At 45.2% G+C, this 23825-nt stretch overlaps 1 protein-coding gene across 2 annotated transcripts in view; it reads right to left on the reverse strand.

Moving 5' to 3' along the window:
* Positions 1 to 3190: 3190 nt before the first annotated feature.
* DNAJC15 (DnaJ heat shock protein family (Hsp40) member C15) overlaps positions 3191 to 23825 on the reverse strand; it is a 103905-nt gene continuing 83270 nt past the window's right edge. For both annotated transcript variants that reach the window (XM_029602940.1, XM_029602939.1), the window contains exons 5-6: positions 22677 to 22747; positions 3191 to 4716 (exon numbers count right to left, since the gene is read on the reverse strand). In XM_029602940.1, the coding sequence (XP_029458800.1) occupies positions 4646 to 4716; positions 22677 to 22747 (142 nt within the window). In that variant the 3' untranslated portion in view covers positions 3191 to 4645. The remainder of the gene's footprint in view (positions 4717 to 22676; positions 22748 to 23825) is intronic.

Genomic DNA, 23825 nt, shown 5'->3' on the forward strand with positions numbered 1-23825 from the left:
AAATAGCCTTTGTTTTAGGTTTCGCACGTAGTTTGATATTTTTCTGATGTAGCGAACAAAATGTGTGAACATTTCATAAAGCTTCATGTCCTTGGTACAGAAATGTATGTGCGCAAATATTGGATACATGGTACCAGACACAAAAAGGGGTTGAATTAACACAAGTTTGAAACTTGTGAGTAGCAGTGTCAGTCAAGACTTCAACTCTGGCAACTGTCCATTTGTGCATCTTTCATATACATTCATAATTCAGTTATAAGCTCCACCTTATCTTAAAAAAATAAATAAATCTTACATTTACTTACCTCATGCTTGGAACAGAAATGGCTGGGCATTCGTGTTTTTGTTTCCTTGAGTGTTAATTCATTCCCTTTTTATGTTTTTTCTTGGTACAGACAAGACCTTGCTGAGATTTCAGCTGAACTGAAGAGGCCTGTTTCCCTAAAGGAAACAGGTTGGAAAGTGAATCTCTAAGCATTTAGTAGAGTTGCTTACCGTCCACTGACGTCACATATGGGTGACATCAGTGGACGGAGCCCTGTTACGGAAAACGTTTCTGTCAAAGTTTCTATAAAGCTTTGACTGACACTGGCACACTGAGCATGCTCAGCCTGCAATTATCCCTGTGACCAAAGGTGTCTCCCCTCAGTCTCGTCTTATAGCAAAAAGCGCAAGCGAAACTAAAATAATAAAACGTATGTAGACCCAACTCCGCGGGGTGGCGGGTGGGTTTCATGAGGACTAACATCCCTGCTGTCCTGTGAGAACACCTGTTACAGGTAAGCATCTCTACTTTCTCACAGGACAAGCAGGATGGTAGTCCTCACATATGGGTGAGTACTGAGCTGAGGATGCCCAAGAGTGCACCAAATGCACCCAAAGACGTACAAAAGGCACAACAACAGGGGTGGAATTTGGTAAGGAGGGCATCCTGAAACCCTTAATGGGTTGGTGGAAGGATGTTGGGTAGTTAAACTGAAAAGAGGATGAGTAGACGGACTAGCCAAACATGGAAGCATGCCGGCCAGTCTTACCTAAGCAATAATGGGCTGCGAAGGTATGGAGAGAGCTCCAGGTCGCAGCCTTACAAATATGTACAAGCGGCACCGGCCTAAGGTGAGCTATTGAGGCTGGTATGACCCTAACAGAGTGTGGTTACACACGGTGTTGTAGTGAAATGCCTGCTTGTTGGTAGGAAAAAGAGATACAGACAGTCAATTAGGAGGAAAAGGTGTTTGTCCGCTGGAACTCGCAGCTTGGCTTTTGCCACAGAAGTAAAGAGTTAGGTGAAATTCCTAAGGAGTGTAGTGCTGTCTAGATAGAATGCAAGTGCACTTTTACAGTCCAAGGAGTGGAAAACCCTTTCACCCTGGTGAGAGAGCAGTGTTGGGAAAAAGTGGGCAGAATATATTCTGAGTGAGATGCTGCGTCTACCTTAAGAAGGTTATGAAGTTGAATACGTAAGCCACTCGGTCATGGAGGAACGCAGGGTCAGGTGAGTATGTAATAAGGTGTGGAACTCACTGACCCTGTTGGCAGAAGTGATGAATACGAGGGAAAGAAGTTCCCATGTCAGACTTAAGTGAGAGGAATGGAAAGGCTCGAACTGGGTACGTAGGCGTCTTGTGCATTAACTGTAGGCCCCATTCCGTAACCAGTGAAAATATAGGCGGCTTAATCAGTGGATGACTTGTTTATTCACTGCCTTTCTGACTATTAAAGGCACAAACACACACACTAAATAATATTCCCAAATAGTTAACTTTGCCCCAATACTTTTAAAAAAGACAATGTCCCAAGCAAAAACTTACTGATTCCTTTCAGCCACCAGCAAGGTGATCCTCTCCTCTCAGTGTTCCCACTGGAATCTTTGGATTGTGCGAGAGATGAGTGGTATCGGAGGGTATGCATAGAGTAGGTTGTGTGACTCATTGATGAAAAAAGCGTCTGGAACAAGTCTGAGTGGGCTCAGATAAACAGAATAAGTTCTCTATTTCCCTGTTGTTCTCTGTTTCAAAGAGATTGACTGTTGGGAGATTTCAAATTGAGAAACTTTTTGAGCCAACTTTGGATTCTGTTCCCAGTCTTGGGGTGAAAAATTCTTGCTGAGTTTGTCCGCACTGGAATTATGAATCCCGGGTAAATAATTGCTTGTAATGAAATGGATCTCTGGTGGGCTCATTCTAGAATTGGGATTGCCGTTTTGTAGAGGTTCAATGAACCGGACCCTCCTTCTTTGTTTATATAGAACTTTGGCAGTTGGTTGTCTGTGTGCACCATGACTATCTTCCCTTGCAGAGAAATCCTTGAAGGCTCGAAGGGCATTTTTTACCCCTTGGAGCTCTATAAGGTTTATGGCTTCTTCTGCATTTTTGTATTATTATTATTATTTTTTTTTAATTTAATTTTATCTACTTCATTTTTTTTTTAAGTCGGAAAACGCCATGATGTTGTTAGGCAGTTGGTGTGCCTAGGCGCGTTTATGTATCCTGTGCCCTCACAGATGTCCTGGTGTGCTCTGCGCCGATGTCCCGGTGACTCTGCGCCCACTCTGATGCCCTAGCGCTCTGTGCCCTCGCCGATTCTCTGGCACGTTCGGCTCTCGTGCTGATGCCCCAGAGCGCCCTGCACCCGTGCCTATGTTTAGCGCACTCAGCACCCGTGCCAATGTCCTGCGCGTCCAGCGCCCTTGACGATGCTCGGTGCACTGGTGTCTATGGTGACGTGGATGGGTGGCCGAAGTCTGTAAAAAGACCCCGGTGCGTCGTCAGTGATTTTCGGCATGCGTCGATGCTGCCAGTTAGTGGGATGCTGCGCCTGTGCACCGGCATGTGCATCGATTTATCGGCGTGCCAGCTCACGCATCGAAGCGCCGGTGCCTCAGCGCGCTTGTCCATGCGTCGGCGCTCCTGCGCACATGTTGATGCGCACACGTTGATGCGTCGGCGCTCCTGCGCCCGCATCGATGTTTTTGGCGCTCCAGCACAAGCCTAGATGCCTTCGGCGCATGCATTGATGCCTCGGTGCGCCGAAGCTGAAATCAATCAGTTGGCGCACTCATCCATTCTTCGGTATCGTGGAATGCCTCAGCGCGTCTCCATTGATTTGGCGCTGTTTTCATCAGCAGGCCAGTGAGTGATCAACGGCTGTGAGAAGGCCCTGTCTCCCGTCTCTACTCTGTTAACCTCAGGGCTCTTGAAGAAGTTTGTTTTTTTTTTTTTTAAATCTTCTTTGTTCTTCCTTTTAAGGAGTCTTCATTTATTATTTATTTTTAAGAATATTTTTTTTAAGAATAGTGAGGAAAGTAGAGAGCTCTGCGCACTCTGCTGTGGGGAAAAATTTTGACTGAGAAGCCTGAGGTGATCCTGTCAGGATATAGGAGTGAGTACCTAGCTAAAAGACTTTGCTAGACTTTGAGAGCTCCGCCACCTAGTAGCACGGAGGACATACCCATAACAGCATGGCTAATTCAGCTGCTTATCTACGTGAAAAAACAGTGACAAACCGAGACATTTAGAGGAAAAAAAAGATTGGAAAGACTGAGTACATGTCCGTGCAATGCTGGGAAAAAAATGACTGAGGAGGCTCAAGGGGCAATTCCAAAACATGCTCAGTAGAGGTTAAAGCTCTACTAGCTAGGAAAGACAAGTCCATTTAGTGCTGTCGGATGTTGTCACCCATGTCATAGCTGATTTTGCCTGTTTGTTGACAGAAAATATAAATTTGTCTTTATAAAATGTAATTACACTCATTCCCTGTTGCTCTGCTGATGGTGCAAATCCACAATCAACTTACAAGTTTGTAATAATTCATAGTTTTACTTCATAGCAAATATGATGATATCACCAAATACTCTTCTCTTGTTTTAAAATGTTTTTATAAAGCAAAATATACTATTACTTTTGTGTTTGAGCCAGGTTGGGCCCCACAGAACAGACTGGTGACTTTCAGAAGGAATACAATCCTAGTCCTCAGGCACAGTAAAACTATTCATCACCACTGCCAACAGCTGGCCACTACAAAGCTCATTCATTTGCAACTATATATGATTTTTAATGTATTGTTATAATCTGAGATAGCAAACAGATAAGATTGCTATAATCAATTTTTATTAACAAATATGTTAAATACTGCAGGCCATACATATGAATATTCAATTTAAATAAACTCTACAGTGTTTTATGCCTCAAATTATTTACATTTTTTGTTCTATCAGTTTCCTCTTGCATCATTGGGCCTCCAGCTTAATTGGAAGCAGGCCAGGATCCAGCATCATGAGCATTCATTTGTAATTATGGGGGTAATTTTCCCCTTATTTTATATACCCCCCACCCATTGCCCCTTTCCCCAATATACCTATTCTGGTCATTGTAGTGATGTCCTTGGACCAGGAACCATACATCTGTACTCCCTTCTAGACTCCTGTAATCATGGGCCCGGAATCTGGCCGTTAGGTGTCACCCTTAAACAATGACCATGACTCTCCTCCTCCCCCATTAGAGGCTGTGAATGCTGCCTTCGCTGCATCCCCAGCCCTAGCTGACCTAAGAAGCAGGACTCGGGGGCTAACTGGAGAATTTCTAAATGGAAGTGCACAACATTGCTGCTGAATCTTCAGGCCGGCCCAGACTTCAATTATTAGAAATCACTGTTTGGTGCTGGATTCCAGCAAGTCCTTGGCTTCGTTAATTTTGGTTGCCAAATAGGGAGATCCACCTGAAATGAAATAGGAAAACAAATGGATTATGATGTAAACTGACACCGACAGGTATATGCTAAAAAGGCATGAACCTGCATCCCCTCCAATCCCTCTTAGATTATAATTATTTGCAATATTTTCATTGATGCTTTCCATTTCTGGGAAGTAACAAGGAAACATTAAATGCGCAAACTCATTTTGGTGAAATCATTGTCTAATGCAACAGACATTGGCATCCAGCAATCAAAAGCTCTTACATAACCGAAAGGGAGAAAGAACAGCATGCTGAAATAATATTCTCAATCAGGGGACAGGGAAGTGTTTTTGATATTTAGACATTTAATAGCCTGCGGACTTGGGACTGGCACCCTCACACACCTTCTGCTTGATGACTCAAATTCAAGATGGAGTGATGTATCACATGTTAAACAAGGTACTTTTATTTACAGCTCAACTAATGAGCTGCCTTCCTAATAATGAGAAGCGCAATTATACAGCAAATTGCTCAATGCCAGATCATTAGGAAACATGCAACGTCTGTCCCATTTCCCCCCAGCTTCCAGGCACAGAATTGCCAGCCAAAAGCTGTCACATTAAGGCTCTTTAAACATGCCATGACTCTGACTCCCAATCTTGAATGCTGTCAGTGCTTTCCGCTCCACCTAACAATGTGATTACAGTTCAGCAATCTTTTTGTATTTGTTTGGTTTTTTACTCTCCCCTGGAGTACAAACCATCTGCCTACAGCTACTGGAAACAGTACTGCATCAGTAGCTTCTTGCTGAGTGAAATGCACCTAGCTACATGAAACTGTTTTTAGTCGTGATGTGTTCTGAACAGACCTTACTGTACATACGTGCCTGATATTATGTATGAGGGAAGGCGAAGGCAGCCAGCCCATGGTGCCTCAATTCACCTGCTGTGCCTGTGAACTTTGGCTCAGGAATCCCAAACCCAATCAAGTGTCATACTCTGGATTTCATTCACAGGATGAATATGAGCAACCAGGAGGAGGTTTCTATTTGAACTAATGGAGTCATAGGGTGGAACATAAATCTGTTATTCAATGGAACGGCGAGAGCAGTTCTTGCATAATGGTTTGCTCGAGGGAGAAACCAATATAAGGGTGGGCCCTGGGCTGTTGCCAGCTGCTTCCATGCCAAAAAGCCTCAGAGAAGCCCAGTGCAAAAAAGGAAAAAAAAATGTCAAGCACAAAATATAAGCAATAAGACACCAGGGCAGCTAAGATATCACCAAAACTTGGAATGTGCTGAATGTGTAGTATTGATAATGCAATCATCACACTCCTAAAATGTCTTAAGTCTATAAAACCCAGAAGGCTGGGTCTGACATCTTGCCATTCACAGTCTGCATCTTTACTATTTAACTGTATAAATGTGAGCCTGCTTCTGCACTTAACAGTGTAACACTGGGACAGCACTGCAGCATCATCAAGTACTGTGCAAATGGTTCATCTGCTTGTTAAGGCTGATGACATCTGCTATGTGGTAGTCCATCATGGCCCTTCAGCGGAAACCGATCCCAGGACAGAGTGCAAAGTTTAGGATGATTTACTCATTTCTGTAATCAATGTTCACTCTTCCATACCATTTTACTTAATACAATTTGTACAGCAAAGTGCTTTTAACCAATAAATTAAAATAGGGCCAACAAGTCATTGATCAGCACCACGGAGGCAACCCAAACGTCTCATGCTTCACAATTTAATATTTACATATGCATTTTACTTTTTTCATATCATAATTAGAAAATGAGCTCTTTCAGGTAAATTTTCAAAGGAGTCATGTATGTAAATGTAACATTATTTGTAGCAATTTTCAGAAGCCACTTAATATGGGCAAAGGGCATTTACACATGCAAAACACAGTTTTAAGCATGAAAATGCTTTTGAAAATCAGGCCCTTGAGTTTTAAAGATGACATTTTCATTCAGTTTAGTAATGCACACCTACAAGGGCTGATAATCAAACAAGCATGCAAGCCAACTGAAACACGTACACATCTGCAAATAGCATCCATTCCCGCATTTAAAGCGGCAAGGCTTTCTAAAGTCGGATGCAATAAGGTGCACCTAGCATAGCGCACAATTTTAATTGCAGTTGTGTGCACATTATTTGTGTGCAAATGTTACTTCAGATGCAGCAAAGAGTTCTGTGCACAAAAAATGTCTGCAGTAAAACTGTGCGTTCAAATTTAGCACTCTCACATGGAAATCCCATACACGTGAAGCCATCAGCTATTACCCCTCCAATGCAGAGAGGTGCGCTGACTAACTCAGGCTCTCTTGGAGCTGGAAATTTTACTCCTGGCCAGAGGTGGTGTGAGCAGAGGCTGGAGCTCCAGTGCTTGAGCTAGAATTGGGATTTATGTGCAGAAAACATGCTCTGCACTCACAGAGCACGACTTCCGTGCACATAAATTTTATTTTATGCGCACAAACTGAGGTCAATATTCAGTAAGCCAGCCAGCAACAAATTTATCTAGGTAAAGTTACCCAGATAACTTTTATAGTCAAATATTCAGAGGGATGAATCTCTCACGGAATATACCTGGCTAACGTTACCCGTATAGGGGTAGATTTTCAAACCGCACGATTTGGCGTACTTTTGCTGGCGCATCAGGCACAAGCAAAAGTACGCGGGATTTTAGTAGATATGCGCGTAGCCGCGCGTATCCGCTAAAATCCTGGATCGGCGCGCGCACGGCTATCGATTCCGTATAGCTGGCGTGCGCCGAGCCACGCAGCCTACCCCCGTTCCCTCCGAGGCCGCTCTGAAATCGGAGCGGCCTCGGAGGGAACTTTCTTTTGCCCTCCCCTCACCTACCTAACTCACCCGCCCGGCCCTGTCTAAACCCCCCCCTTACCTTTGTCAGGGGATTTACGGCTCCCGGAGGGAGACGTAAATCCCCGCGCGCCAGCGGCCCGCTTGCGCGCCGGGACGCGACCTGGGGGCGGGTACGGAGGGGGCGGCCACGCCCCTGGACCGCCCCGGGCCGTAACCACGCCCCCGGGTCCGCCCCCCAAACGCTGCCAACACGCCCCCAAAACGCTGCGCTGACCGGGCCCGCCCCCGACACGCCCCCCTCAGAAAACCCCGGGACTTACGCGAGTCCCGGGGCTCTGCGCACGCCGGTAGGCCTATGTAAAATAGGCGCACTGGCGCGCAGGGCCCTCCTCGCCTAAATCCGCCCGGATTTAGGCGAGCAGGGCTCTTAAAATCCGCCCCATAAAGTTAGCCCTTAGCTGGCTTGCTGAATATTGGACTTTTGGAGCAACTGCGCAGACCTGATCCCTCCTTTTTCCTCCCAAACCCCTGATAAATTTTAAATGTACTGCCCGAGCAGCCCCGATCCCTCTGCCCAATTTCACCCGTGCTCTGAACCTCCCTCCCCACTCCCCAGCACCCAAAGGTGTACAGCTAAGCCAGCAGGAGAGGTTTTGTCCTTCTCCTGTTGGTTTCAGTATTAAATGCTGGTACAGCAGAGAGCCGTACCGACATTTAATATGCATTTGTTCACTTCACTGGCTTTCTGAAATCCAGGGAGGGATCAGGGCTGCTTCGCCGGCACATTAAAGCTTACTAGGGGCAGATCGAGAGTTAGCGGAGGGGGCTGCTTGGACAGTACATTAAAGTGTATCAGGGGGCTCAGAAGGCAGCGGGGCAGGCTGCAGCTGCACAGCCGCTTGTGTTTCTTGTTTTTTCTTTTGCAGGAAGGCAGTTCTCTGGCTCACTTTAGGACTGCTTTTTTGCCAACCAGGGTTAGCCGGAGAACTCTACCCAGCAAGCATCGATATTCAGAGCTAGCTGGGTAAATCAGAACCACGCCCCGGAGCGCTCACAGCCAAGAAAATCCCCTGCCCAGAGATAAAATGCAAGATCAGCCTGTGCTGATTTGGATTTGTGCACACATTTTCCAGTCAGTGCACTAATCTAATATTAGCTTACTGCATTGGGAAGTTACAACATTTTTAACTATGTGCTGAGTTTCAGCACAATTTATTATATTGGGTTCTATTTTTGTCAAGATAAAAAAAAAAACTTGCTACCATCAGGGTTGTGTTCCCCTACAAATATTCCACTTTAGGAGAGCCAAAGTGGATCTGAATGGAATTAACTGAACTGCGAGAACGGGCAGTATCCCTATTTCTCTTTTCCCTTTTATTCAGGATGCCTCCTGACCAGTTATTGGATGTTCCTGAGGGGATGTGGGGTGGAGAGCAGCAGGGGGAGATCCAGTCAGTGGAGAAGGCCATGGTATGAAAGGAGGACGAGGAAAGCTCCCAGTTCTCCCAAACCCACAGTTGCATTGAAGTAAAACACAGCCCTGGTGATTCCGCAGCTCACTACCGTAAGGGCTCGCCCCTCACTTGCAGTTGCTTTTAATTTGGTTGCATTAGAAGGCACTGTTGCTTTAATGAGCTTGGGGGGGGGGGGGGGGGGGGTCACAGAAATGTGTGTGTACCCAAAAGAAGGGTGGGGGAAAGACAGGGCAGACTGGACCACAAGTGCTCACAGAAGGGCTCCTTACTCTTACTGAACAGTAAGGTCAAAATGAAAGTTATTAAGCCCCTATTAATTCTTAAAAATTAAGTTTAAATCATTTTTCTCTGGTGGGGGGGGGATGGCATTTCTCCCTATTGAATACATTTTAAGGGTCAAAAGCAGAACTTGTTTTGGTGCTGTTAGTAGTGCAATTTAAAGGTTCAGATAAATACAAGAACAAGTTAAACCCGGTCAGAGAATTCTGGGGGCAGCGCATCACAATCTAGCGCTGGGATGGGCACAGGTAAAACACAGCTTGCAGGGGGGGTGGTTCTTTACTTTTTTTTTTTTTTTTTGAGATGAGAGGGAGACAAAGCCTCTCTCGTTTCAGAGCGGCAAGCGTCTGCTATTGCCTTTTCAATATTTTTAAGTATTATATTTTATTTCTAATTTTCACGGAAGACAGAAAGGCTTATAAAATCTGCAGACATCTTCTGCTATTCTTAATCAGGGAATCGACTGGCAGACCTATCTTGTGAAAGTTTTTATCAAGGAAATAGAAGAATGATTTTCCTCTCAAGATTACAGTGATACTGCATTGTACAATCCCAGAATACTAATGAGCTCTGCGGTTTAGCAGCTGATCTGCAAAAATCTGGACTTCCTACTTCTCTTCACTTTGATGGTCCAGGTAAGCTAAAAACAATCACATTATTCACTTTTGCCTATCACTGGTGGCGGCCAGATGATAATGTCCCACCGATGCCCTCGCTCCAATATTTTGCCATATTCCAATAAAAGTACATGATTCTCCCAGACATGTTGGTATGCTTTACTTTCTCCCTCTTGGTTTATATCCCTTGTGCTTCTTACTGCACCAGAGAGGCCCTTCTGTAAGAACACCCCTTTTTAACAACTGAACCCCTGCCCAGGGGGTCAGCCTGTGTTCAATTGCAGTGCTGTACACGGTCATGTGAAAGGATCTGGGTCGGATTGCCAGGTTAGGTCTTTCATTCTCCAGGCTGGCTGGGCCTGGGAAGGAGGAGGAAGTAGCATTCACCACCCCCTGGGAGAGAAGGAGTCTGTCCTTGTTACAAAGGTGATTGCTAGTGGCTGGATTGAGGGCCCATGACTGTAGGGTTCTGGAAGCAGCCCTGGTGCATGGCCTCTGGCCGAGGACTGTCGCCATAATGACTGGGTTAAAAAAGTAAGCTAGGAGGGGACATAAACTAGGGAAAATGAAACTTAGGGCACTAGATCCCAGCCCTGGTTCTGACTGCGCTGAAAGTTCATAGGAGCAGGAAGAAAATGCTGGATCAAAAAAGAATGCCTATTTAGCAAGCCCTCTGAATTTTCTCTCTCTCTCTCTTTTTTTAATTTGTTTATTTTTTTTTTTTTTAAGGCAGACTGCCTTACATCTTCAACAACCTAATGGAAGCATTAAACAAAAAGCAATTTGAAATGCTGTAAAATACCCTTTGAGAGACTACTGGCACTTATTTATCATTAGAAGACCTTGTCTTGAACTCCTCTACTAAACCAAAACCTTTGCATACAGTATGCAGTAAGTAAATTACAGATCAGGGCAGGGATGTGCGATAACAGGTAGAGCTGTTTAAAGTTAGCACAAGATCCTTATTTTCTTCAGAAAAGCCGTTTATTGGTAAGGCTTCAGGAACTAGACAATGAACAGTTTATGCTGAGTCCCTCGACACGGCCGTGTTTCGCTGGAGGGGCTGTGTCAGGAAGGACTCAGAAATAGATTTCCACATCTGTATACAAAGACAAAATGAGTATAAGAACAGCAGCAGGTCCAGCATCGTGAGGCATAAACAAAACCAGCAGTGTAAAACCTGAGTAAATACATAACAGCGCTAGCAGCTTTTAAATATTTTTTAAAATATTTTATTGAAAGGTGGATGTCTGGCATCCTTCAAAAGATAAAACATAAAACAATATAACAGAAGCGAAATTAACTCAAAAAATGTACATGCTTAAAACGTAAAACACATACAGGCCGATTATGTAAAGTGCGCTCAGCTGAGCACACTGTTTTATCCGCGATTGGACGTGCATTTTCGCCGCTCATCCACTACCCCTTTTACAGGAATGGGCTTAGCGTGTCGAAAACGCGTGTCCAATCCCCCCTTCATCACATGCAAATGCAAGTTGATAAGACTATTAGTTATGCAACCTAGATACTGAAAAAAAAAAAAATGGCTAAGCCACACATTTTACGCTCAGAAATTAACACCTGAGCAGCCCAAAAACGTGTATAGAAAAGCAGAAAATACTGCTTTACTGTACAACCTCCGACTTAATATCCTAGCAATATTAAGTTGGAGGAACCAAAAACGTTGCTAATAAATAAATAAAAATGCGCCGCTGGTCAGGTCAGAAAAACAGACGCTCAATTTTACCGGCATCTATTTCCCTAACCCATGGCTGTCAGTGGGTTCAGAAAACCGGCACTCGCAAAATTGAGCATCGGTTTCCTGAACCCGCTGACAGCCACCTCTCCTGAGTTTCCGCTGGCAAGGAAGAGTTAGGGACGCGCTATTGTCCTTAGTACCTCCTTTTTAGTGCGACCACTCATTTAAATACAGGACCGCGCGCCTAGCAGAGGTGGCTGGGTGCGCATTCTGAGTGTTTGAGCGCATACCATGTCAATGCTTATAATGTGGATGCTTACATCAATGAACACTAATGATATTTAAAAAGAAAAAGGCGCCATATTATCGGCCAATCAAAAGGAATCACGTGGTAAGAAACATCCAATGAAAGATCAGGAACATTTACCAAATCAGAATTGTTGGTTACAATGCTGGTGAAATGTTCAGGGGAGGCGTATAACAAAATAGGAGTGACAGAGCAGGGCAGAGTTAATGGGGTGGACCAATCAGACTGTAAGGTTAGACTACCATTTTAAGGTGTACAATATCCAAACAATGGTAAGATTTGTATTCTATAGTCACAGTGTTTCGTTTCATGGACCCAATGATAGTATAACAGCCTTAACTGAGTCAGGTCAGCATCAAAGCTCGGCTGAGTTGGGCAAAAGACAGATCAGAGGCAGACCGCTAGTAACCAGAATCCAGATCCAGTCCTACCTAGGTCAGGGGCAGGCAAGCAAGGATCCAATTCCAATCCACGTCAAGGCAGGCAGCCAACAAGCAGAATCCAAACTCAACCTGGATCCAGGGGCAGGCGGCAAGCAATATAGAATCCAATACTCAGTCCAGGTCAGAGGCAGGCGGCAGGCAATGCAGAATCCAGTACTCAGGTTAGGTCAGAGGCAGGCAAAACAGAATCCAATAGGCAATCCAAGTCAGAGGCAGGCAACAGACAAACAAATCCAATTGGCAATCTGGGTCCTTCGGGAACGCAAGAATCACAGAGGAACAGCACCAGCACAAGCAAGTCTGTAGCCGAGGCAAGGCTTGTGCTGCAATGCCGGGCTAAATACTCCAATTTCCCGTGCTAGCGCAGGGGCCCTATGGGAAGAATGTCAATGTGAGGGGAGGAGCGCAGTCCAGCTGATTCGCGTGCTGCACTGTGGTGCACGGCCATGATGCTGCTGTTGAGGGACCGCGTTGTGTCTAGAGGCTGTTCCCGGAGGCGAGGTACGGGTCCGTGCCGCAACACACAGAAGGGAATTTACTGAAGAGCAGTAACAAGAGGTAAAAAACAGGATAGAATGGGTACAAAATGGAGGAGGGGGGTGTATATAGGGACATCAAAAAGAGGGGGATAGGACTCAGAAGAAGAGAGCCATTCAATTTTGCGATTCAGGCCAGCAAGAATTAAGGAGCTCAACTTAAAAGATCCATTTTTGTTCCCTTCGGGTCATGAGTGCCCGGTGTTCATGGCGGTGGGGGGGGGGGAGCAGAAGCATGTGCCCTAGAGCGTCTGGCCTTTTTGAGTGTGGACTCCACCACTGCAGATTGGTGGGGTAAGTGCCGCCGTTCAAAGCCCACTGCCTGTTGGACCAGGTAAGTCGCATCAGCTTTCCTGTTCACCGGGGCCACCAACACCAGGTGTTCCCATATGTGGAAGAGGAGCTCTTTAAAGTTGTCGTGGACCGGCACCCCCACGACCTCTTTGGAAGCATCGACGAACTGGAGAACCTCCAGCATCTTATGATGGAGTCCTCCTCCGACAGGAGTTGGAAGGGGATGGCCTCTACCAGTGCCCTCATGAAGTTGGCGAAAGATAGGTCCTTGGGAGGGGAAGGCTCTGAGAGGGGTCGTCGGAGTACTCAGACGATGTGTCTGAGGAGTCATCGCCCCAAGGGTCATAGAGGCCCTCCTCATCACTAGGGTCTGGACGCCAAGGGTGGGGACCAGGAGAGGCACCAGGCCTGGACCCCAAAGGCACGGAGGACCAGGGAATCGGGATCGTTTTGGTGGAGGGCATCAGTGGGTGAGGAAGCATCAGGGGCCTCTCAGTTGTGTCGATAGGGCACCAAGAAGGATATCTAGACACTCCAGCAGGGGCGCAAGCATGGAAGGTGGAGGCTCGGGCACCGGTATGGCAGCGCGCGTGTGTTATAAAATCAGGCGTAGATTTGTTCGCGTCGGTTTGCGCAAACAAATCTACGCCCGCGCATATGTTTTAGGATCTGCCCCTAAGTGTCATAGTGGATAATACATTGAAATCGTCAGCTCAGTGTGCTGTGGTGGTCAAAAAAGCAAACACAATATTAGGAATTATTAGGAAGGGAATGGCAAATAAAATGGTGGATGTCATAATGCCTCTATATCGCTCCATGGTGAGACTGCACCTTGAGTACTGTGTGCAATTCTGGTCACCACATCTCAAAAAAGATATAGCTGCATTGGAGAAAGAAGGGCGACCAAAATGATGAGGAAAGGCTAAAGAAGTTAGGGCTGTTCAGTTTGAAGAAGAGACGACTGAGGGGGGATATGATAGAAGTCTACAAAATCATGAAAGGACTTGAACAGGTTAATGTAAATTGGTTATTTACTCGTTCATATGATAGAAGGACTAGGGGACACTCCATGAAGTTAGCAAGTAGCTCATTTAAAACAAATCTAAGAAAATTCTTTTTCACTCGGCACATAGTTAAGCTCTGGAGTTCATTGCCAGAAGATGTGGTTACGGCAGTTAGTGTAACTGGGTTGAAAAAAGGTTTGGATAACTTCCTAGAGGAAAAATACATAAACTGCTATTAATTAATAGGCAATAGTAGCTTGAGATCTATATAATGTTTGGATACTTGCCAGGTATTTGTGACTTGCCTTGGCCACTGTTGCGGACAGGATGCTGGGCTCGATGGACCCTTGGTCTGACCCAGTTTGGCATATCTTATGTTCTTAATACCTTGTTGCACTACACTAGTCATCACCCTCAATCCCTATGCGACAACATTCCATTAGGACAGTTTTTTAGGTTAAGATGGCTATGTTCCTCACGATGTGAGACACTAACACAGGCTCAGCTTTTATCTGCACAATTCTGAGAGAGAGGTTACCCTCACAAGTCACTAAGACAGTGTTTAAGCAAGCGCTCTATATTAATAGAGATTTGTTTACTGCCCACCCCAAAGACACTCCAAATCATCTTTCATGTGTCCTTCCTTTTTTGGATAGGATTAATCAAGTCTGCACTGTGATATGACGACAGTGGGCCATCCTCACACTACATCCTGCATTCCTTGTTTTGCTTTCAGCAGGGATAAAAATCTATGGGATTTCCTGGTCCCTTCAAAAGTACATTCTCCATCTCTGGCATCTGAAATATCTCATATGAGCCACTTCCCTTGCAACCACTGCTGGATTTGCCCTCACTCTTTATCAGTTTCCACATTTATTCACCTTAATACAGGAAAACATTACCCCCTAAAACATCACTTGGACTGCTCTTCAACAGGCATTGTATGTATCATAGTATATTCTGACACACTACTGTATGTAAGCAAAACTATATGAACATTAAAAACCAGGATAATTGAACAATGCTCTTGCCTATGCTCGGGTCATATAGCACATGGCAGGACCATGTGATTTCAGACCTTCGCTTCTGTGCTATCAAACAATGCCATCTTCCTAGAAGAGATAGTGATTTCTCAGCACTCTTGACTTGAAGGGAACAAAAATGGATCTTTAAGTTGAGCTCCTTAATTCTGCTGTCCTGAATCGCAAAATTGCTCTCTCTTCCAAGTCTTGTCCCTCCATTTTTGGTAAGCAGAGTTGCTTACCTGTAACAAGTGTTCTCCTAGGTTAGCAGGATGTTAGTCCTCACATATGGGTGACATCATCAGATAGAGCCCAGCATGGAAAAATGTCAAAGTTTCCAACCCCATTCCAAACCCAGTTTTCCAGCCCCATTTCCAACCTCCCTTTTATCTCCAAACTTATGGAAAAGGTGGTCAATTCACAACTCATGGACTACCTAGAAAATCATGATATCCTCCATGTTTCCCAATTTGGATTCAGAAAACACTTTAATACCGAATCCTTACTGCTCTCCCTCTCTGACTATCTTCTCCGAGGACTGGGACAAGGTCACAGTTACCTCCTCGCCCTTCTCGATATCTCAGCGGCCTTCGACACCATCAGCCACCACCACCTCCTGACACGGCTAGAAAGCATCGGCATCTCAGGAATAGCTCTAGCCTGGTTCAAATCCTATCTCTCTAACAGAAAGTTCTCTGTTAAAATCGGAAACAACCTATCTGCCGCATACCCCCTACAACAAGGAGTCCCGCAAGGTTCATCACTTTCATCTACCCTCTTCAATATCTACCTCATCCCTCTCTGCCATCTCCTTTCCGACCTTAAACTCAAATTCTATCTCTATGCTGATGATGTACAGATCATCATTCCCATTCACAACTCTATATCTGACGCCCTGGAGCACTGGGAAAAGTGCCTTGCAGCCATCAACGCACTCCTCTCCAACCTTCAGCTTGCACTCAACACGAACAAAACGGAACTCCTCTACATCTCCTCACATCCCCCCGACCTCCCACCTAACGACCCTAAACTTAACCTCCTCACAGCCCAACCGTCCATTAGGGACCTCGGAGTCCTTCTTGATCCTAATCTTAGCATGAAACCTCACATCAATTCCATCCTTAAAGCGGGCTTCTTCAAGCTCAATGTACTAAAGAAACTCAGACCCCTGCTCTACACCCATGACCTCCGTACAGTGATTCAAGCCACTCTCACCTCCAAACTAGATTACTGTAATGCTCTCCTATTAGGGTTCCCATTGTCCTCAATAAAACCCCTTCAACTACTGCAAAATGCTACTGCAAGACTCATTACTAACGCACGCAAACACGACCATATTACCCCCATCCTTAAGGACTTACATTGGCTCCCCATCCTGTCCCGTATACATTACAAAACATTGACCATAATACACAAGTCCATCCACACCCACAACTCCAACTGGCTCGACCTACCTTTCACTGCCCCCCTGTCCACCCGAGCCACCAGATCTACCAACAAAGGCACCCTACATGTCCAATCCCTGAAAATGGCTCATCTCTCCACTACCCGCGACCGTGCTATCTCTATTGCCGGTCCGGCTCTTTGGAACTCCCTACCTGACCACATGCGCATTGAACCCTGTGCAATCAAATTCAAAAAGAAATTAAAAACACTCCTGTTCAACCATGCCTACCCAGAATAACCCTTCTCCATCTCCCCTCACAGTTCCCCCTTCAGGGGTCTGCCCTCTCCTTATATTAAGGAGACTATCATTGTAAATTATAAACTGTATTCTCTGGTTATGACTTTCTTGTTTTTTAACTATCTTTCCTACTGCCTATTTATTTTATCCCCTGCCCAGTTACTTTCTCCCTGTTGAAATGTATTTTCCAAACTTTCAGTTATTATGTGAACCGGTATGATGTACCCACTAATGCCGGTATATAAAAGTTTCTAAATAAATAAAATAAAATAAAACTTTGACTGTGCATCCTGAGCATGCCCTATTCTTCGCGTCTATGCAAGATACCTCTTCAGTTTTGTAACATAGAATTATGATAACTCCGCAGGGTGGGGGTGATGGGTTTCATGAGGACTAATATCCTACTTGCAGACCTCCAGGTTGAGGAGTGAGGGTCTAAAGTGCTGGCAGAAAGCTGCTGGAAGGTCTCATGGTGATTCTGTAACTGGGCCAGTGCATCCCTCAACCTATCTCTGAAGAAATTCTCTCCTGTGCACGGCAAGTAAGAGAGTCTTTCCTGTACCTCTGGGTGGAGATGCGAGGCCCGCAGCCATGCGATTCTGCAGGCGCTGATTCCCGCTGCAGAAACTCTTGATGGAGTCTCGAAAACACTATAGGCTGAGCTAACCTCATGCTTTCCACACTCCAGGCCCTGATGCACCAGCAATAGGAAGGGGGTCTTGCTGCTGTTGAGGCAGTTGCTCGGCCGTCTCTTGCACCTGCTTCCAGAGGTTGCACAAGAATTGTCTCATGTAGAGTTGGTAAAAGGCAATGTGGGTTAATAAGCATGGTCCCTTGGAATACTTTCCTCCCAAGAGCGTCCATCGTTCTATGATCCTTGCCCAGGGGCGCAGAGGCATGGGTCTGAGAGTGCTTGGCCTTCTTGAGAGCGGATTCAATCACTACCGAATGATGTGACAGCTGACGCTTCTCAAATCCGGCAGCCTTTTGGGCGAGGTAAACCTCATTCGCCTTCCTGCTGACGGTGGGTACTGTGAGGGGGGTGTTCACAGATAGTCAGCAGCAAAATCCTTAAAGATCTCATGCACTGGGTCCACCACGATCTTTTAAGGAGCCTCCACGATTGGAGGATTTCAAGCATCTTGTGTCTGGCATCCTCCTCCGTCAGTAACTGAAAAGGGATGCCTCATCCATCACCTGTACAAAACCTGCGAAAGTCAAGTCCACCAGAGGAGACCTCCTTCGCTCATCTGGAAGAGACAGTTCTGAAGGGAGACCCTACGATTCCTCGTCAGAGGATTCTGCAGGGCCTCATCCTCACTGCCAACTGGGTCAATAACACACCGATAAGAATGTTGAGCAGTTCCGGCAGCAGTTCCAGCATTGGCATCATTGGTGCAGCCGGTTCGATGCCCTGCAATGCCTTCTCCACTGCCAGCTAGACCCTGCACTCCAGGTCTTCCTCGAAAGGTGCCAATGCCAAAACCGATTGGGAGGCAGGAGGAGTGGCCAAATCTTTTGCGGATCCCTGGGGTGGATTGTCAACTGGCACCAGAACCGGTTGAGGCTGTCGCGGACCCTCTGCATCAATCGAGGATGGGCACTCCTTGCTGCGGGGCCGCTTCAGGGGCATCACAGCATGAACCGGCACCTTCCCAAGCCCGGCACTGTGCATCGAAGGTGACTGGTGTCGATGCTTAGCCTGGTCCTTTCCCAGTGCCAAGATCGAGGACAATGAACCAGATGTCCTCGACTTGGAAGAGACCCACAAGGGTCATTCCCCGGCACCCCTATCTGCCATCGGCATCGACAGAAGTGATGGCCCTGCTGTCGTCGATGGCTCAGTGTCCATTGGTGCAGCTTGAAGGTCCTTCGGTACAGATGCCGCCGATGCAATGACTCTGACTTCTTCAACCCGAAGAGTTTCTCCATTTTGTCAAATGCGACGTCCCTTGGGGGGACGTCGCAACTCTGGACGTCGTGCGATGCCCCCAGGCAGAGGACACACACTTCATGGGGGTCCGTGATGGGCATGGACCTCTGATACTGGGGGCACCGACGGAAACCGGATGAGGCCATGACAAATGAAAAGAAAAGGAAAAAACGAGAGATGGTGACAGCAGGCGGTCGACGCTGGTGGGCAGCAAGGCACTACCACCATAGGAGGAACGGAAGCGAAAATAAACTTACCGAACCGCCAAAAAACCTGACTGAGGAGACTAAAAGGAACCAAGAGGGACCTGCATTCAATGAAATCGCGAGAAAACTTGAAAAGACACGGTGGAAAGTTTCCAAAGGCAATTTCTAAAAGAAAAGCCACGAGCTCGCTCAATCGCAAGGTGAAAGATCCACGGAAAAAAAAAAAGAGACTAAAGAGGGCCCTCTGAATGGAAGCGTGGATTAGGGCATGCTGGGCATGATGCACAGTCAAAGTTCCAGAAACTTTGACATAAATTTTCTATGCCGGGCTCCATCCAATGATGTCACCCATGTGTGAGGTCTATCATCCTGCTTGTCCTAGGAGAATCCGTATTACACACTCTCCTTTTTGTACTTATTCTATCCTGATAATGTTTCTACCTCTTGTTACTGCTCTTTGGCTAGTTCCTTTCTGTGACTATAGAATGCAAACCTAAACCCTCATTTTGGATACCATATAGCTTAAAATGGTAGTCTAACCTTAATCTGATTGGTTCACCCCAGTAACTGCCCTGTTCAATCACTCCTATTTTGTTATGCACCCCTCCTGAACATTTCACCAGATCTGTAACCAAAAATTCTGACTGGTAAATGATCCTGATCTTTCATTGGAAGTTTCTTACTACATGATTCCTTTTGATTGGCCAATAATGTGGCACTTTTTTTTTTTGTTAAATATCATTAGTGTACATTGATGTAAGCATCCATATTATAAGAATTGATGTGGTATGCACTCAAACCTTTGAGTCAGGTATGTTTATAGATTACCAACGGATATTACATAATATGTTGAATTAGGTATTTGTTTTATGTTTTAAGCATGTACATTTTTTGAGCTAAGTTCGACATTATTTTCTTTTATCTTTTGTAGGATGCCCGACATACACCTTTCAGTAAGATCCTAAATATTTAAAAATCGCTAGCACTGTTATGTATTTACTCATGTTTTACACTGCTGGTTTTGTTTATGCCTCACGATGCTGTACCTGCTGCTATTCTTATACTCATTTTGTCTTTGTATACAGATGTGGAAATCTATTTCTGAGTCCTTCCTGACACAGCCCCTCCGGCGAAACACGGCCGTGTCGGGGGACTCAGCATAAACTGTTCATGGTCTAGTTCCTGAAGCCTTACCAATAAACGGCTTTTCTGAAGAAAATAAGGATCTTGTGCTAACTTTAAACAGCTCTACCTGTCATCGCACATCCCTGCCTTGATCTGTATGACTTTAAGTGTGGGATTATATTACTCCACTTTCCTTGTGTAAGTAAATTATAGCCAGGGCTTCTGATTTTAGGTTTTAAATAGACAAATACTGATAAAAACCTCCGCTGCAAAATTAAATAAATAAAATAAAACAATAGTAATATAGACGTTTATTAAACACTGGAAAAACACCACTTCTCCTAGTACTCTCTAATGCCTCCTTTGCCTACCCTGGATCCTCCACTTTATTTTTGTACCTTTTCCATGCTAATGACTCCTTTGCTGCACAAAGGTATGCATTGGATTCAACCAGAAAAGGTAGCCAGCATTAGCACCTCTGCCATGGAAACACCGATTTTTGGTCCCCACAAAGAACCCTGCCTTTGGCCAGAGGTTTTATAATTGAAAGGAAAGGTAGACTGTCAAAGAATCTTGCCAAAGAGATCAGAAAATAGCTGCTGCAAACCAGAGAACCTGGTGTGCAAAAAGCAAGATGCGCACGAACAACCTGCCTATCCATACACTACGCTGTATTTTTAGTTTTCTAAAACTTGAAGGAAACTGTAAATCTCTCAACAAGGCATGAGAGAGTTCATCCCCCCCCCTCGACTCCTGTAATACAACAAAATGGGAAGCCATCTGTTATCTTAAAAGCAGAAATTGCAATGAGCATATGGGCTGCCTTTCTCAACCAGCTGCAGTGTGCTTAAAAGTTATAACCATCTTTCTGTAAGATAAATAATGCAAATTCAAAACCTGGCCAGCAAAAGCAATTCCATCCTGGTTTTGCAGGACATAATTAAGGCATTTACATGCAGTCTAATTTTCGCATGACAAATTTACACACAGGAGAGCTTTCCTTTGGCAGGTCTTTGTTTCTTCGGTAGTAAGAATATATCGAGTTCATAACTTTTCTTTGCCTGAACGGCTGCAGTTCAGCAAACAACCTGCTGGAGTCCCAGGACCTGCCGAGTGTACAGTGTTTCTTTTGCCTCCCTGGAACAAATAACTACAGACTGAACTAGAGTGACAAGAGAATGAACTAGAGGATATGGGAACATCATATGGATATCCAAGTGTATTTGTAGGATGCCTTGTGAGAAACATTTAACATATGCGCGCATGCCCACAGGCAGCCTTCTAGTAATGTGCATTCGCGTTAAATATTATACCACTGTGGATCCTATAAGTACACTTGGGTGTCTATAATTAATGTTCCCATATCCTTTATTTTTATTTTTTATTTTTTTTAGTTTAAACTGATTTTCACCCATACAGGTTCAGATTTTTCCAAAAGGTAAGAATCAGTTTAAACCAATTGTCACCCTCATTTTAGGGTGATTAAAGAGCAGCTCCAGAGCTGCGGATGCAGTATTTCAAGGACTCCCACCACGGCTGGAAGTTAGTGTGGATCCATGCACCTGCTGGTTTCAAGTCCAAACCCATCCCCCCCCCCCCCCACCTGTGAAAGTGCTCGATGATGCAACATTTCGAGTCCTGCCTCCCCTCCCCTCTCCTACCAGCCAAAGTACCTGCTTTCTGGTGCCGCTGACGCAATGCTTGAAATGGGGACCCCCCCTCACTGGAACCCCCCCTGAACAAAAAAAGAACTGCAATGCTGCACAGCACAGGAGCCACAGCAAGCATGCAGCCAGAGGAGGAGAATGGAGCAACAACTCCAGACAGGATGAATCCTGCTGCAGTCTGGGAGGAGGGGCTGGGGAGAGAGAGGGAGATTCTTAGTGGGGGGGGGGCACGGAAAAAAGGGGGCGCATGCTAGGCAGGGAATGGGGGTAGAGATAGGAATGCTGCTGAGTGGGTGGGTAAGGGAATCTGTTTAATATTGTTTTACTGTCCTGGCTTCCGTCCACCACAATAAACTGCTGTATATTTACCCGGAAAAATTATTAATCATATTTTTCCCCACTGATTTTCTCCTGTTTTTGTTCTTGTCATAATAAACCCTGAAAAATAAAACAAAAAGTGAAAATGAAGGTCCTTAAAATATCTCCCACTTCATCGTTTTGTACATGGTTCTGCAGATATTTCTTCCAGTTACTGACTGATGCAGAAAGACACGTATGCTTTTTTACAGGCGGACTAAAAACAGAACGCTACTCTATCACAAAGGCAGCGTCCGGACTCAGAACGACGAAAGCAGAAACAAAGTAGCGACTTGGGAACTCTCCAAAGCCCTTGAAAGCGGAGAGCATCTGAAGATGTCACCTTGGCAGTTTTCTGAACCCCAATGTCACTCTGCCTTGTTTATGATGGAAAACAAATGCAAATCATATTCCATAAATTATCCAGCTGGCCACATATCGGCCGACTCGAGCAAGCGAGCACGGCAAGGGTGCTCCGTTCCATCACATATTATTGAAAAAGAAAAATAATAAATCCACACACCTTTATCCGGGTGATTCAAAATCATTATTCTCCTGTGAGCCATTCTGATCTTAGCCTTGCTAGCAGACGGGCTGTAAAAATAAATTAAAGTGCTTTCAATAAATAGTGTCAAATGTGCATTGTAAATGAAGTCTTACAGTGTCGCAAAGGGTGCAGGCCAGTGAGAGTTTCACCATCTTGTGGGCAAACCATAAAACTGCAGGCAGCCTTCCAAGTAATACACAGCCAGCTCACGACATGTTTCTATTACCAGGGAAACTAAGGAGTATAACTGGCATTATTGCAGAATGTGTTGCAAGATGCCAGCTGCCTCCGTGACGAATGAGGGGTGGAAGCTAGGTGAAGGCAGTGGAGCAAGCGGGTATAGTGCTGGCTTCTAACATTCAGTTCTACTGATACCACTGCTTATTGCATTGCTAAGATGCACACTGCTCCCGCCTCCTCTTGGCAGTCTAATGCACCGACAGATTAAGGTTACTCTTCGTGCTGGAATGATGCAACATCCCACTCCAAGAGCTGCAAGTTACTGGTATTTTTCTTCAAAGCCGCAGGTGCAAACCACCTCAGGGACAGGATAGGTGTACGTGGAAAGCCGTGACCAGATCTGACTCTGTTACTTATCAGCAGGAACCATTTCCTTAATCTGTCATTCTGTAACTGTTTGTGCAATATCTATATATATTCATAATATTATTATTTTTATGTTACACAGTCGGCTTGTAGTTATGTAGCAAATTATTCGGGGGTTATTATGTACATCCAACAAAAGCAATGTGTGTCCTTGGCTGGAATCAACTTCTCAATTATTTAATATTTATAATATTTCCATATGTTAACTACTTGTGTGTCCAATTTCTAAGATTATTAAATAAAATGTAGCTGCTTGCTACATGCATTTTTTTTTAGAATGCTAATTAACTGGCTAATTTAAAAAGGAATGCACGGGCACCCATAAACACGCATATCTGCACGCGAGCGGAGATACGCTGAGATTTTATATCTTGCGCTCAAATACGCGCGGATCATTTAAAATCCCCCTGGCTGCATGTATGTATGTATGTGTGTGACCTTAAGAGGCTGCTCGAGTTAAAACGTCCTGCGTGTATATCCGCTAGGGCGTTAGCGGCTTTTATGCGCGCGTGCAAGAGG

The sequence above is a fragment of the Rhinatrema bivittatum genome, chromosome 5 (assembly GCF_901001135.1).
Source record: "Rhinatrema bivittatum chromosome 5, aRhiBiv1.1, whole genome shotgun sequence".
Lineage (NCBI taxonomy): Eukaryota > Metazoa > Chordata > Amphibia > Gymnophiona > Rhinatrematidae > Rhinatrema > Rhinatrema bivittatum.